Source organism: Ceratotherium simum, chromosome 9, assembly GCF_057802395.1.
Source record: "Ceratotherium simum simum isolate JZ-2026a chromosome 9, ASM5780239v1, whole genome shotgun sequence".
Taxonomy (NCBI): domain Eukaryota; kingdom Metazoa; phylum Chordata; class Mammalia; order Perissodactyla; family Rhinocerotidae; genus Ceratotherium; species Ceratotherium simum.
Window position 1 is genome coordinate 76,574,700 of NC_141908.1, and position 15,252 is coordinate 76,589,951.

At 43.9% G+C, this 15,252-nt stretch overlaps 1 protein-coding gene across 4 annotated transcripts in view; it reads left to right on the forward strand.

Annotated features, from left to right (window-relative positions):
- Window positions 1-15,252, forward strand: part of LOC101388746 (aldehyde oxidase) — a 66,286-nt gene that overhangs the window by 14,236 nt on the left and 36,798 nt on the right. For all 4 annotated transcript variants that reach the window (XM_087435566.1, XM_087435564.1, XM_087435565.1 and 1 more), the window contains 10 exons: window positions 1,274-1,363; window positions 2,015-2,095; window positions 2,688-2,832; window positions 3,520-3,612; window positions 5,353-5,504; window positions 5,694-5,787; window positions 7,118-7,227; window positions 8,221-8,405; window positions 9,421-9,583; window positions 10,875-10,967. In XM_087435566.1, coding sequence (XP_087291692.1) covers window positions 1,274-1,363; window positions 2,015-2,095; window positions 2,688-2,832; window positions 3,520-3,612; window positions 5,353-5,504; window positions 5,694-5,787; window positions 7,118-7,227; window positions 8,221-8,405; window positions 9,421-9,583; window positions 10,875-10,967 — 1,206 coding nt within the window. The remainder of the gene's footprint in view (window positions 1-1,273; window positions 1,364-2,014; window positions 2,096-2,687; window positions 2,833-3,519; window positions 3,613-5,352; window positions 5,505-5,693; window positions 5,788-7,117; window positions 7,228-8,220; window positions 8,406-9,420; window positions 9,584-10,874; window positions 10,968-15,252) is intronic.

Below are 15,252 nucleotides of genomic sequence, written 5' to 3' on the forward strand. Positions count from 1 at the left end.
CACAAGCAACAAAAGGAAAAATAAACAAGTGGGACAAAATCAAACTGAAGAGCTTCTGCTCAGCAAAGGAAGCCATCAGCAAAATGAAAGGCAATCTACGGAACAGGAGAAAATATTTGCAAACGACCTATCTGATAAGGGGTTAATATCCAATTATATAAGGAACTCATGCATCTCAACAGCAAAAAAGATGAATAACTTGATTAAAAAATGGGCAAAGAATCTGAATAGACATTTTTCCAAAGAAGACATACAAATGCTGAACAGGTACAAGAAAAGGGGTTCAACATCACTAATCATCAGGAAAATGCAAATCAAAACCACAATAAGATATCACCTCATACCTGTTGGAATGGCTATTAGAAAGACAAGTGTTGGCCAGGACATGGAGAAAAGGTTACCCTTGTGCACGGCTTGTGGAAATGTAAAATGGTGCAGCCTCTATGGAAAATGGTATGGAGGTTCCTCAAAAAGTTAAAAATAGAACCACCGTAGGACCCAGCAATCCCACTTCTGGGTATATATCTGAAGGAAACGAAATCCGGATCTCAAAGAGAGATCTTCATTGCAGCATTATTCCCAATAGCCAAGATATGGAAATAACTTAACTGTCCATTGACAGATGAATGGATTAAGGTGTGTGTGTGTGTACATATATTTAAAGATGTGTGTGTGTGTGTGTCTGTGTGTGTGTATATTATTTAGCCATGAGAAAATAGGAAATCCTGCCATTTGCAGCAACATGGATGACTCTAGAGGACATTATCCTCAGTGAAATTAGCCAGATAGAGAAAGACAAATACTGTATGACCTCACTTCCATGTGGAATGAAAAATGGAAAAAGAAAGTTGAACTTATAAAAACAGAGGATATAATGGTGGTTACCAGGGCCTAGGGGCTGGGGGTGATGGAGAGATGCTGGCTCAAGGGAACAAACATTCGGTTATAAGATTAATAAGCTCTGAGGATCTAATTTACAGCATGGTGACTATAGTTAATAATACTGTGTTGTATACTTAAATTTGCTAAGAGAGTAGATCTTAAGTGTTCTCAGCATATCTACACACACAAAAATGGTAACTATGTGAGGTGATGGATGTGATAATTAACCTCATTGTGGTAATCATTTAACAAAATACACATATACCAAATAAACACATTGTACACTTCAAATATATACAGTTTTATTTGTCAATTATACCTCAACAAAGCTGAAAAAATACTTGGTAGAATCAGCAATAAATTCTGGGTTATTTGTTTTTTTACCCTCTAGACTTCCGGCTGCTGTCAGAGTAAAGAAAATGGGGTCTGCTGTTTGGATCAAGGAGTAAATGGAGTACCAGGATTCGAGGAAGGGAACGAGGTCAGTGAAGTGTAAGGTTTTTATGAGGCTTTCTCAGGACATGAGCACAGACCAGCTGACTTCTAGGAAGAGAAAGTGGCTGCCCAAGTTGACGAATGTGAGGTGCGCCAACATGTCCCCTTCCCATTCTCACCCATCTCCATGAAAGGAAAATCTGTCCTAACAACTTCATCCTTCATTTGAGGTCAAGTACAGCTATCTATAGGAGGAAAAACACATTGATCACTTAATGTCTCTTAGTTTAAAAAAAAGCCCTTTTCAAGTCTTTTTTCAAGGGCCAGAAGCAAAGTGGAGATGGTAGGGAAATGCAAGAGCAGGCAGAGGGAGTCGTGATAGGAGAGGTGGCTGTTCAGGGAAACATTCTGGTTCTCAGCGGTGTCTGGTGCTGCTGCTGCCTCCTCTGCTTTCCCAGACTGCAGAGAGGAGTACAGGGGACTGAGGGCTGTGGAGGCCCATTGACGTCGGCACTGAGCTGCCAGTGACCAGGTCCGTGTTAGAGCCCTTGACCTAGAATCCAGGGGTTGTTTGTGGCTGGATGGCTGCCTTTTTGTCTGTCTGCTGTATGTCTGTCTTCTTCTGACATTCCACAAAGGATTTAAAGTAGTTAGAGTTGCCTGATAACAATAACTCCTGGTTCTTTCTCTTTTTAAGACAAGTCCAAACCTCTTCCCAGAGGAGGAGTTTCTGCCATTGGATCCAACTCAGGAACTGATATTTCCTCCAGAGCTAATGGTAAGGAAAGCTGAGCTCGTCCTGGAGGAACTCATGGTGAAATGCCAGGAAGGGTATTTACCTATGGATCCTCCCAAAGCTGACGGGCAAGTAGGTAATATCCATCTGCCATCCTTGGCCCAAGTTCTAGAGGATGGGACCGAGGCGGAGATGGGGGAATGAGGGTGGAGTCACCACGAGGGGACAGTTGACTGTAAGAAGCAGCAGATAGTATCTGTAAAAAATGTCATGATGACACCACAGCATTTGTAGCTGTAGACATGTTTTCTACTTCCAGTTTTGCTGAAGTTTATTCTTCCACAGAGTGATTTGACAAAATTAAGCATGTTAAGATATTTTTAAACGTTGAAATGAATTCCTTTGAGGTATAAAAACACCAAAGGGAGATGCATGAGAACAGTCTCCAGAAGGAGTCAAATGTTGTCGTACTTTGAATTTGAACTCTGATTCCAAAAAGCTCTACTTTTGTCACTTTTATTTTATTGTTTTTAAAAGGTCTCCATTTCCATTTTATGTTCCCACGAAGATAGAGCAGAAACAGGTGGCAATGTTGTCACGAGATGATCTTGAATCCCTCTTGCTTTTTCAATAGATAATGGCTGAGAAACAACCACAAAGGACCAGGGTTTTTAGTGGAGATAGAATGACATGGATTTCTCCAGTGACCCTGAAGGAACTTCTGGAAGCTAAAGTCAAGTATCCCCAGGCCCCTGTTGTCATGGGGAACACCTCTGTGGGTATGTGGAACCCCAGGGACCTCTTATGAGAAAACTGAGGAAAAGGCCTTTGGGGGAAAGAACCTCACATATGCATGTTCCCAGGAAAAGCAGTCAGAAATAGCACTGTCAACCGTTTAGACTTGACTTCCTCAAGACACTGACATTGCTCAGGAGACTTTCACAGCTCCCATTACATGAGTGAATTCCTGTTGCCCCTAATCAGAGCACTGTGCAGAGTGACCCCAGGAGGCTGCTCCATCACAGCTCAGAAGCAGCAGTTCCAGTGACAGCTGTCCTGGTTTCCGTGTGGAAACGGAGCTGGGCTCATGTTTGAAATTGCTCTTTGTTTCCTCTCTTGGTGGGGGTGTCTCGATAGGCATGATATAATTTTCCTAAGCTACAGTTATAGGGTCTTTCTGTTGTGTTCATTATAAACTCAGTTTGACGCCTACTTCTTTGAGGAGTCTTCTGGAGTCTTTCCAAAGAGAATTTTGAGTAAGCCACAAGTTGTCTTGGACTTGTCAGGCAAGTTGTAAAGCTGACAAGTCCAAAGAGTCCCCTAAGGCTAGTGAAAGTCCATTTGGCCATTCTCTGTGTGTGTGATTGGGCCATGAACAGACCAATAGAAAGATATATAATTTTTATATGTTTAAAGATATCACTTTTAATCACAATTTCAAATTTTATTTTTTTCTAATCCTTTAGGGCCTGACATGAAATTTAAAGGTGTCTTTCACCCAGTTATAATTTCTCCTGATAGAATTGAAGAACTGAGTGTTGTAAACTATGCAGATAATGGTGAGTTCTCATGGTCCCTGTTTTCTTAGTTAAAATGCGTTAATCAATTTATTTCCTTTGCCCAGCAGACAAGCAGAAGAAGAATTATTCCTAATTGTAATATACAGAGAGATTCTCTTCTTTTAAGAATGAGAACATTCTGGAGGCGGCTCAGGGCAGAATTCTCTAGAGTTATATGAGTTTCTAATCATCTGAATAGTCTAGGATTTTAGTGAAGAACTTTTTTTTGTCTGCCCTATCAGAGAAATGTAACAACTAGTCAATGAAGGGTACTGTGCTGTGTGCTGGATAGAAGATACAGAGGAGTGGAACACAGTCTTTGTTCTCCAGAAGCACAGTAGTAAGCAAAGCAAGTTTATGTATTAAGCAGCTTCCAGACTGGCTTGTCCATTCCCACAAAGGAAACTGATTTAATGGCAATGACGAGAAGTATGATAAATGTGGGTGTGGGGTCTGGCTCTGGAGTCTAATTCTTGACTATGTCATGTATTAGCTGTAAGAACTTAGTCAAGTTCTGAATTTCAGTTTCTTCATCTGCAAAATGGGGCAATTATTTCAAACGTTTCTTAGGATTTAGGGAGATTCTGTGAAGCATTGAGCCTAGTGCTTGAACAGTGACTGCTCAAAAAATTTAGCCTCCATTATCTCCATCACTGTCACCACCACTACCATCACCCCCACTACCACCACCATAACCATTACCACCACCACCATCACCATCACCGTCACCACTGCCTCCATCAACGCCACTACCTCCGTCCCCATCACCACTACCTCCATCAATATCACCACCACCTCCATCACCACCACTACCTCCATAACCATCACCACCAGCTCTTCCATCACCATCATCACTTGCATCATCACCACCACCATCACCACCACCTCCATCAATACCACTACCTCCATCATGATCACCACCATCACCATCACTACCACCACTACTTCCATCATCACCACCATCACCATCCCCTCCATCAACGTCCCCACCACCACCATCACCACCACTACCTCCATCACCATCACCACCATCACCAGCACCTCCATCAACATCCCCACCACCTCCATCACCACCACTACCTCCATCACCATCACCACCATCACCATCGCCGCCACCTCCAGCACAACCACTACCTCCATCACAACCACCTCCATCAACATCACCACCACCTCCATCAACATCACCACCACCTCTATCAACATCACTACCACCTCCATCACCACCATTACCTCCATCACCATCACCACCATCACCACCACCACCACCACCAGCTCTTCCATCACCACCATCACCGCCATCACCACCATGTCCATCACCACCACCACTTCTATCATCACCACCACCACCACCACCTCCATCAACACCATCACCACCACCACCACCACCGCCATCAACACCATTACCACCATCACCACAACCTCCATCAACACCATACCACCATCACCACCACCTCTTCCATCACCACCACCTCCATAAACACCACTACCTCCATCACGATCACCACCACTTCTTCCATCACCACCACCTCCATCACCACCACCTCTTCCATCACCACCACCACCTTCACCAACAACACTTCCACCATCAGCACCACCACCATCACCGTTACCATCATCACCACCAATAAGCAGGGCAGCATGTATCCAGCATAAAGATCCCCTGTCTGTGGCTTTGCTCTAATGGACATTTCCAGGTCAGCAGTGAGCTCTTTGCATTATTTACACATGATTTCATTTCAGGGCTGACCTTAGGTGCCGGCCTCAGCCTGGCTCAGGTGAAGGACATCCTGGCTGAAGTGATCCAGAAGCTTCCAGAGGAGAAGACGCAGACGTACCACGCTCTCTTGAAGCATTTGGGAACTCTGGCCGGATCCCAGATCAGGAACATGGCTGTATGTATTTGGTGACAGTAGACTCTGGTGTGCATTCCTTGGGTGACTGTCTCTGACAAATCATGACATTTTCATTCTTTTGGAACAGGCAAAAAAATAATTCTCCAAAGCCTTGATTAATCCTTGTTTGATCACTTGTTGTTTTATAATTACGCAACCGTTGTGAAAATAACTCATTATTTTAAAAAGTCTTTAGGGGGCCACATCGTGAGTAGGCATCTGGATTCAGATCTGAATCCCCTCCTGGCCGTGGGCAACTGTACCCTCAACTTGCTGTCAAAAGGTGAGTGACAGCTCCTTCTTGGGATTATTAAACCTGCTCCTCCTAGCCCTTTTTCTCTCTGGGGAGGCAGGAGGTCCAGTTGTGAAAATGACTGTTCTTTGTAATATCAGTAACTCTCTCTGCCTGTCTGGATGCTGGAACATTGGTCAGCGTGGTCCTAATTCCACACACTCCCAATGTCTTCATCCTCTTCTTTGTGAGGCCTGGTGCTAGAAATTTTCCCATCCTGGTCGCCCTACATTGACCGTGCTTGCGATGTGCATGTCCCAATGTGATCTGAGCAGTGAAGAGAACTAGAGGCTGCTGAGAACCTTTGGGCCCTTTGTTGAAGACTCTCTCCAGGTGGTACCGGAGTGTTGTGGCACCCACATCATGCTGTGTGCTCATCCTTAATTGGTCATTGATGGAAGCCTAGAGAACTTTTTCTGTTGAACAATGGTTGGGCTTCATTATTTATTTGAGTTTTGTTTTTGAAACTAAGTCCATAATTTAATTTATTTCTCTTATTACAACTTGGCTAAAAACTATTAGGAAGTCTTACTTGGTCCTCCATACATCTGTTTTTATTTTCATTTAAAAACATGGACTAGCTTTCTATTACCTGCATTATTAAATACCTTCTCTTCATATCATCTAAACCACAAAATTCTCTTAAGGAGCAAGATTTGCATTCAGACTTATAAATTTAAGTAACATCCCCTTAAAAAAAGTCATATGATGAGGAATAGGTGTTGTCATGTGAATATAAACATCAAAAGCGTCTTGGCTTTCATCCCAATGTCATATTTTGTTATAGCTTTAAATGATTCCTCTCCTCAATATATTGATTAAAGAATAGAAATTTTTTAGATGATGGAACGATTAAAAACAAATAAGACAGCTACTCACTAGTGTATTCATTAAAGGCAATTTATTTATCCACTACTGTACCTAGTAGTGTTCCTGGTTATAAACAATAAATGTTTGTTGAATGACTTGATCAAAATATCAAAAGAAATATTAATATCTACTCCCTAATTGTAAAGCTCAAAATGAATTGTGCTGTTCAGGAAGAGGACTGCTCAGGTCCTGTTCTACTGACCTCCAGGCTACTCTGCTAGGTATTTTTATTTAAAAGCAAGCAAAGAAGGGGAAAAAAAAAAACAGGTGGGACCTCGACTGGAGGAGTCACTGTAAGGTACCATCGTAGGTGAGAGATTGGTGAGCATAGGAAGAGTCTGTCCTTTCCCAGTCAGGTTCCTCAGGTGTTTGGTAGAATTATTTCCAAAGTTTTGGAAGTTTGCTTGTTTAATGGAACAGGTTCCAGGGAAGGTGTCATTTCTTTCCACAGAAGGGGAACGACAGATTCCTTTAAATGAGCAGTTTCTCAAGAAGTGCCCCAGAGCGGATCTTAAGCCTGAAGAAATCTTGGTCTCAGTGAACATCCCCTACTCAAGGAAGGTGAGAGTTCCTTTCGATTTCTTGGTTTTACCTATGAGCCTGCGGCTGTGAATTCCAACACATGGAGGTTAAGAGAAGGCGTTGAGTGTTTACAGGAGGGATTCCGAGGACTTGTGAGTAGTCACTTTTCACTTGTGTTATGTATCATTCCCAGAATCAGGAGACCTTTGTCTCTGCCATCTCCTCTCTCTCCCTCTCTCTCTCTGTCTCCCTTCCCCAAAGCAAACTCAAAAGTTACTTTGTTACAGATTCTTAAAAATTCTTTCTCCCATGAGGCTTTTTCCTAAATAAGATTAGAAAATATACTTCTACCTATATCTTGGGGTTTGAAAGAAGCTAAAAAAATACATTTACAATAGAGCTTTGTGGAAAGAAGAAGGGCTTGGAGTCAGACTGAAGACTGAATGTTGGTGTCAAGATCCACTGTGACGCTGAACTAATTACCGAATCCCTCCAAGCATTAGAGCCCTCTTCTGTGACATGGGGATAATCCAGCCTGCCTCGAAGGGGTATTAGTCTGCTAGGGCTGCTGTAAAATAGAACCAGAGACTGGGGGTTTAGACAGCAGACATTTATTTTCTCACGATTCTAGAGGCTAGAAGTCTAATATCAAGGTGTTGGCAGGGTTGGGCTCTCTGAGGCCTCTCTCCTTGGCTTGTGGGTGACCATCTTCTCCCTGTGTCCTCACAGAGTCTCCCTCTGTTCATGCCAGTGTCCAAATTTCCTCTTCTTATGTGGACACCACCATGTTGGATTAGTGCCCACCGTAATGACCTCATTTTAACTTAATTAGTACTTTAAGGACCCTGTCTCTAAATACAGCCACATTCTGAGGTACTAGGGGTTAGGGCTTCAACATATGATTGGGGGGGGGGCCACAATTCAGCCCATAACAGTGAGTGTGACAAGGACGTGTGAGGCCACACACGTAAACTGCCGGGCATAGTCATCATTCTTGTGTTTCTACATGTGCCACTTGACTTGTGCTTTCAGTGGGAATTTGTGTCAGCCTTCCGACAAGCCCAGCGGCAGCAGAATGCGCTTGCGATAGTCAATTCGGGAATGAGAGTCTTTTTTGGAGAAGGAGATGGCATCATTAGGGAGTTATCCATCGCATACGGAGGCGTGGGTCCAACCACCGTCTGTGCAAAGAATTCCTGCCAGAAACTCATCGGAAGGTATGGCGTCGTGCCAGGAGACTCCGAGTAACGGAGCAGCTCTTTTTGTGGTGACGTGCAATAACAAGAGAAAAATGCTTACTACCTTTTTATTTAATGGCGTGGAGTTCTAATAAGATTTCATAATTATTTCCATGTGTCTTGATTTTAGTGATTTCTGAAGTGGGCTTCCTATAGTCTGTGTGTGTGTGCATTTGTGTGTATGTGTGTGTGTGTGTGAAGGGGGGGGGAGAGAAAGAGAGAGCAAGAGCCCATCTCCCAGTAGTACATGGACACAGTAAGCAAAATGAGTAAATTTTCATTCTTTATCGTGAGAGAATGATTTGCCATAATGAAAAATAGGTTATGGGAGTTTGTTTTTCTAATTAATGGCTAAATGCATTTGCTTACCTGACTTTTTATTTCTATAGATAATACTAATTGCCTATATTTCTTGAGCATTTACCAGGTAGTGTTTACCATTTCAGAAATAATAGAGAGCAATGGTTAAAAGCATGGACTTGAATGAGCCAAACGCCTGGGTCCAAATCTCAGTTCAACGTCCATTACTTACGTGATCTCAGTCAGCTTGCTTGACCTACAGTACCTCAGATTCCTTATCCGTCAAAGCGGGATAATCATCCCTACCTCATGGGCAGTTGAGAGGGTTAAATGAATGGATACATATAAGGCCTAATACAGAGCCTGGCACTCAGTAACATTCTGGCATGTTCTGTAATGTGATACAGGGTCAGTTACTCCTGGCCTAAGGCCTCAAGACGGGTTGTCCTTCCCTGCTCATGACCCCTCCTGAGGTGGGTTCTCCTATTATTCCCTTTTGCAGCTGAGGAAGTGGTGGGCGGGCCCAGGCCCGACGCCTTGAGAGGGTGACTGTGACTCGAGCTGGGGTTGCCCGACTGGGAAGCCTGTATTCTTATTTCCTTTGTTAAACTGTGGCTCTGTGTCTCACACGCTGGCTGAGCCTGTGAGGCAGTGAGTCCTGTCAGCCAGGAGTCTGCTCTTCTGACTCCCGCAGGCCCTGGAATGAAGAGATGCTGGATGCAGCTTGCAGGCTGGTTCTGGATGAAGTCTCCCTTCCAGGCGGGGCTCCGGGCGGACAGGTGGAGTTCAAGAGGACTCTCATCGTCAGCTTCCTCTTCAAGTTCTACCTGAAGGTGTCACAGACTCTGAAGACGATGGTAAATGGAACTGACTGTGTATTAGCTTTCCCAGTACTGGGGACTCTGGTGATACCCAAGTGGAGGCAACGGCCCCCTGCCCAGTAGCTGTGGAATAGAAAAGACAAACCGAATTAGAAACCCGTGGACTCGCGGGGCTCCATCGGGCTGTCTTCTGATGAGTGTGAATTTGGGGAAGAATTGCAAGTCGAGCACAGAGCTGTGCCGGATTCTGTTTAACGCCACTCAGTTAATTTGTTTCTTCCCTGTTGTGTGTCTACATAGTATGCAGAAAACTTGTCATGATTTGAATATATTTTCCCTCAGTGAAGCCTTTCTTCCCATTTGGAGGTTTTTACCTTCATGCCTTTGACGTTTGAATAAGAGGCACAAAGCTCTCTCTTATCCTTGCTTCTGAAAGTGTCTTCTCATTACAGCTGAGAACAGCTAAGAACCAGAGAGTTTTATCAAATCTTTGAGAATAGAAGCTTGAAATCATATATAAGTGACATATTGTCACCATGTAATCAAAAGAGAAAAATAAAGCCAATTGTAGACTCCTCCAATTAGTAGCAAACTAATACACTTTCTTGGGTGAATCAAGTGTATATCACTTAAAGCTTCCACCTTGTAGTCTTGTACCTTCAATTCAGCTTCCTCTAGTCACTACTCTGTTATTAAAAATAATAACGTTTGTTGGCTTTAATTTTCTATTAAAATTTTAAAATTTAAACAGTAACCATTAGGTGTCTTGGTTAAGGTCTTGTGGAAGGACCCAAATGACTCATTGCCCTCAGCCCTGAGAAGTGCTCCCCCTGAGCCCGGAACGCCACCTGCTATGGGGCTGGGGAGGGGTGCAGCCCCTGCATGTCCCTTTTCCGGGGTTCGCCAGGTAGAGCAGAGTTTCGTGCTCATTGACAATGGTCTGCTTTGACTCTGACTTTTTTCTGGTTTATTCATTCTCTTCCTTTCCGCTTCATTTCCTTAGCATCTATCTTCCTGTGTTATTGGTTTGTAAGTCTTCGAATCATTTAGGAAAGCACGTGAGAAAATCATAAGAAACATAAAGATGTTGGAAGTCAGTGACCTACGTATTCACTTGGCTCTTCATCATGTGCGGCCGTGTGTATGGACCTTCCCGAGTGTGTGGGTGCGGGAGCTGCTTGCACTTCTGGGGTTCTGAACTGGGCGAGATCTTACTGAATGCCAGACTTCAGAGTAGAGCTGCTTGCTCAGAACCGTGCCAGCCTCGCTTGCGAGACCATTCTGGTACGGACGTATTTTAAATACCTACAACGGTTCTACTTTTCAGGACCCTGTTCACTATCCTGGCCTTGCAGACAAGTACGAGAGTGCGTTAGAAGATCTGCACTCCAGACATGACTGCGGTACCTTCAGGCTCCAGGTGAGTGGCTTCTGTGTTTTGAATTCAGGGGCCTGGGCTGTGGCTCCTCCACCTGGACCTCCCACCTCTCTCTCAGTGATTCTCAAGCTTGGTAAACGCGAGCTCCTCTTCTGATGAACTCATGGCCTCTGAGAGTGTTCATTAACATTTCAAAGTCAATGAAGAATTATGACTAAAGACAAAGCTAGCAATGGTAAATTTTTTAAAAAAGTCTGTTTTGATCTTGAAGGCCGTGTGTTGTGTCCTGTGGCCTTGTACCACTGACATGCACGAGCTGGCTAGCTTGCCACATGCCCTCTTCCCTTGGCACCGTAGAAGTCGGAGCACAAAGTCACTTCTGTGTCAGGGCCGTGGGGCTGCTTCGATTTCATTTCCGGAGGGGCAGAAAACACAGCCCTTGGAGGGGGATGAAAATGCACTCAAGCTTTCTAAGTGAGCTGCTGGTTTATTTTGTGTGAGTGTGGTGACCCTCTGCTCCCCCGGTCCCTATTCTCCAAGTATTTTTTCTGTGAGTTACATTTTAGAGGTGAAGCAAAGATAAGTTCTAAGAGTTATTTTCGAGCTCCCCAAATGAAAACTGAGCATTAGAGAGAACAGAAATCCTCGTAACTTTGAAGTGGAATTTTCTGCCACAACATCACAAAAAGATCATCTGAAGTCATCCTGTTGGTAAACTGGATAAGACTCAATGTGTTTTTTCTTAAATTTATTATCTAGAACCTTTACCTTAGAGTTTTATTAAGTCTAGAACATGAAGAGGCTTTTTAAAACATCAGTTCATTGACTCTACTGTTGGATTTAGTGATGAAAGCTTACAGTATGTCGTAATGAACATTGAAGTTGGTTTACATCCCTTGAGGTTTGAGGATTAGTATGTTCAAAAATTCAAATATGCCAAACTCCGTTGAAAGTGATCATTTTGAAAGTTAAAAACAGCTGCCGTCTTCCCTGGTGGTCTGCAAAATACGGCAACTGCGGCCTTCAGCTTATAAATCCCCTAACCCGGTCTTGACAATGGAGTAAGCTTCAGAAAGGAACAAGAACAAATTAATGGGCATTCACATCATCCAAAGAATACTGATAATCTTCACATAGTTGATCGTCTTAAAAGGGAGTCTGTTATTATAGATTGCAGTCAAAGTTTTGGAAGCCGTGTATCTCCACACAGATGAGTTTCGTTTTTGTTTTTCTTGTGGTTTTTCACACACACACAAATATCCACATTCCTAGAGCAACTCCAACACTCATGATGAGCATATTTTTCCCAAATAAGTTCATTTGCTTTGAGAGCATTTTGACACAGCTCCAAGAGATCACCAGTTCGAGGAGACGACATTCTTCCATCGTATCTTTAGCCACAAACAAGCAGAAACAAGTAATCAAGTACAGACTCTTTCGCCAGTAGATTCGTCACACTGACTGCAAAAAAAAGTGTTATATCTTCCGCTAAAATAATCAATTTCATATTTGGTAATAGATTAGAACAAAGATATCTTTTGGTATTTTTCTTTAGTCTTTTGGCAAGCATCTCACCGCAAGCCTTTAAGAGGCTTTTTTCCATGTGATGTGTTTTGTTATTTACAGTAAAACGTTTTACGTCATAGGAAACTTCCAGAGCCCTTATAGAAACCTATGCATGTGTTTCCTCAGTGTCTAAGCTTATGAATTACCTGGAATTTTGCTCTTGAGGATAGAAAAAACCTCTTAGTACTTTAACAGAAGATATGGGTGATTTTTACTCAGATGTGGTTCAAGTTGAGAGCCCAAAAGGCATCAGAACAGGGCGCTTTGTGGGTATTTTATGGAGGGAGTCCATCCCTACAACTGGGAACAGGAGAAACCATATCTGATGGTCCCTCATACATTTTTTCTTATGATCACCGTCTCAGCTCCTCAAAGGAGAGGAAGAGACCTGCTGGGGCACTTGGTCTTGAGGACAAAGCAATGAGCTGTGTCATCGGAGCTGGTGGGGCTGGGCTGCTGCAAATCCTTGTCTGTGCCTGAACCCCAATGTGCAAAATTTTCTCTCATTTTCCCTATTTTGCTGCATTCATGGCTTAATATCTCCCTTTATTTAATGGTGCCTAGACCGGGTTCTAAATTATTTTTCTTGGTAATCTTCTGCTTTCTAGTTTATAAAGTCAGGATGAACACAACAACCAAAAAAAACTCAGCCAATACTCCCTTTTTGTGCATTGTATTATAGTAATTGCAAAATTGAAGTTCCCATTTAAATGAAACAAATATGGGCATCAAAACAAGAAATGTTATCAATAAGTGCATTCTTTAGTGTAAAACAGTAAATTTTATATGAAATAGGAATAAGTTTAGAGCATCCTACACGTGTCTTATGCCAAGTTAATTTTAGAAATGACTATACATTCGGCATATGCTTGTCAGTCAAAACTTGCCAGGGGCCGGCCCCGTGGCATAGCTGTTAAAGGCGCGCGCTCCACTACTGGCGGCCTGGGTTCGGATCCCGGGCGCGCACCAATGCACTGCTTCTCCGGCCATGCTGAGGCCGCGTCCCACATGCAGCAACTAGAAGGATGTGCAACTATGACACACAACTATCTACTGGGGCTTTGGGGAAAAAAAAGGAGGAGGATTGGCAATAGATGTTAGCTCAGAGCCGGTCTGCCTCAGCAAAAAGAGGAGGATTAGCATGGATGTCAGCTCAGGGCTGATCTTCCTAAGGAAAAAAAAAAAATTTGCCTGATATTTTACTTTTTGTCATTTGTATTCTGAAAACAATAGGTTTATTTTTCGTTTTCCAAATAACCAATAAAAATGCTGAACATGTGTTCGAATCACACATGCCACTCTCCTTTCCCTCCTTGTGGTCCAGGCCTGCCCCCTGCCTGGAGACCCTCTGATCTGTCTCAAGCCGAAGGTTGGTTCTATGAGTCCCTCAGCTGGGCTGGCAGTGAGTGAGGACCACTCTTCTCGGTCCCGTGAGCAGCAGCGGGCATCAGAGAAGTGTGTTCTCACAGCTATCTTTAGTAACGTTCCCCATCATAACCATGATGGCTCTCTTCCATTCGTGGTATTTGCTAAATTAAATCCAAATGTTCAGAAAGGAAAAGAAAGCAAAACACGTGCATGAGAAGAAAACTCGCTGGTTGGTCGTGGGACCCAGACAGTTAGGGTCTTCCCCTTCGATTCCACAGAGCAAGGGCCTTGGAGCACTTTCCTCGGACCGGGGTAGCTTTGACTCCGGAAAGTCGACAGCTGTGATTGAAATGACACACACTTTAGGTGGAATCAAGTGTCGCATTTATCGTCAGTATGTTCTGAATAGGCTTTCTCAAATTGCACACGCTGGCAACAAAATACAAAAGTATTTAGCCCTTTTCCTCAGGTGCCTTAGTGATACTGAGTTGGAAGCAGGTCAGCTTCTATGGCTTCTTCTCCCTCCCGCGTAAAGGTTTTAACCAGTATGTGTTCTGGTGATGACTTGTCCTGCCCTCCCTCCTGCTGTGTGATGTAGCCCTGCGCTGTGAGGCTCACCTCAAAGAACCAGTCCCTGCCTCTTCCAGGGCTCGGGGACCCGTGACCTGCAGGGTGGGGCAGCCGAGGGGGTGGGAAGGGGAGACCTCCCCAGCTTTTTCCAGGCCTCACCTTGGCTGACCTACTGTGTGCTCCTCACCCCCAAGGCTTCCAGAGAAAGCCTCCGAGAGTCTGGCCTCGGCCCTAGGACCAAATGCAGTGCTGCGCCAGTGAGTCGTGGATGGGGCTGCTCAGCACTGCTTAGCAGGCAGCTCCTCGGGCAGAGCTCCAGGCCCAGAGCTGCCCTCTCCTTGCAGAGAGTAGCCCGTGGCTGCTTGGCTGGCAATTTTCCTGGAATTCCCACCTCCCACACTCCCAGCACCTGCCCCTTAGCAGCCAGAGTCTTCACCCTGGTGTCTGAGCTTGGCCTATATCATGTCTCTTAACCCCTTCTTTCTTCATACCTCCAATTCTTCTTCTCCCAACAACCAACCAACTAGGAAAGCTAACAACTCTCTCATTTGAAATACTGGGGGAGACATTATGTTTCTTAATTTCTGCTTTGGTTAATGAAACATATTTAAGGTGTTTACAGAACCAGTAGCAAGACATTTTACCCCGTGGGTCTCTAAGAAAGAGTAACGTTAGTGAATCATTACTCAAATGCATCTCCCTTTGGCTTCGTTCTTACCAGGATTGTCCAAGTTACGAGTTTTACCAATTATGCCTTAGACTTCTTCACTTAAAATAGAAAAAAGAAGGCTCTTCTGGTTGAAGGCTAGTCCTCAATATTTTC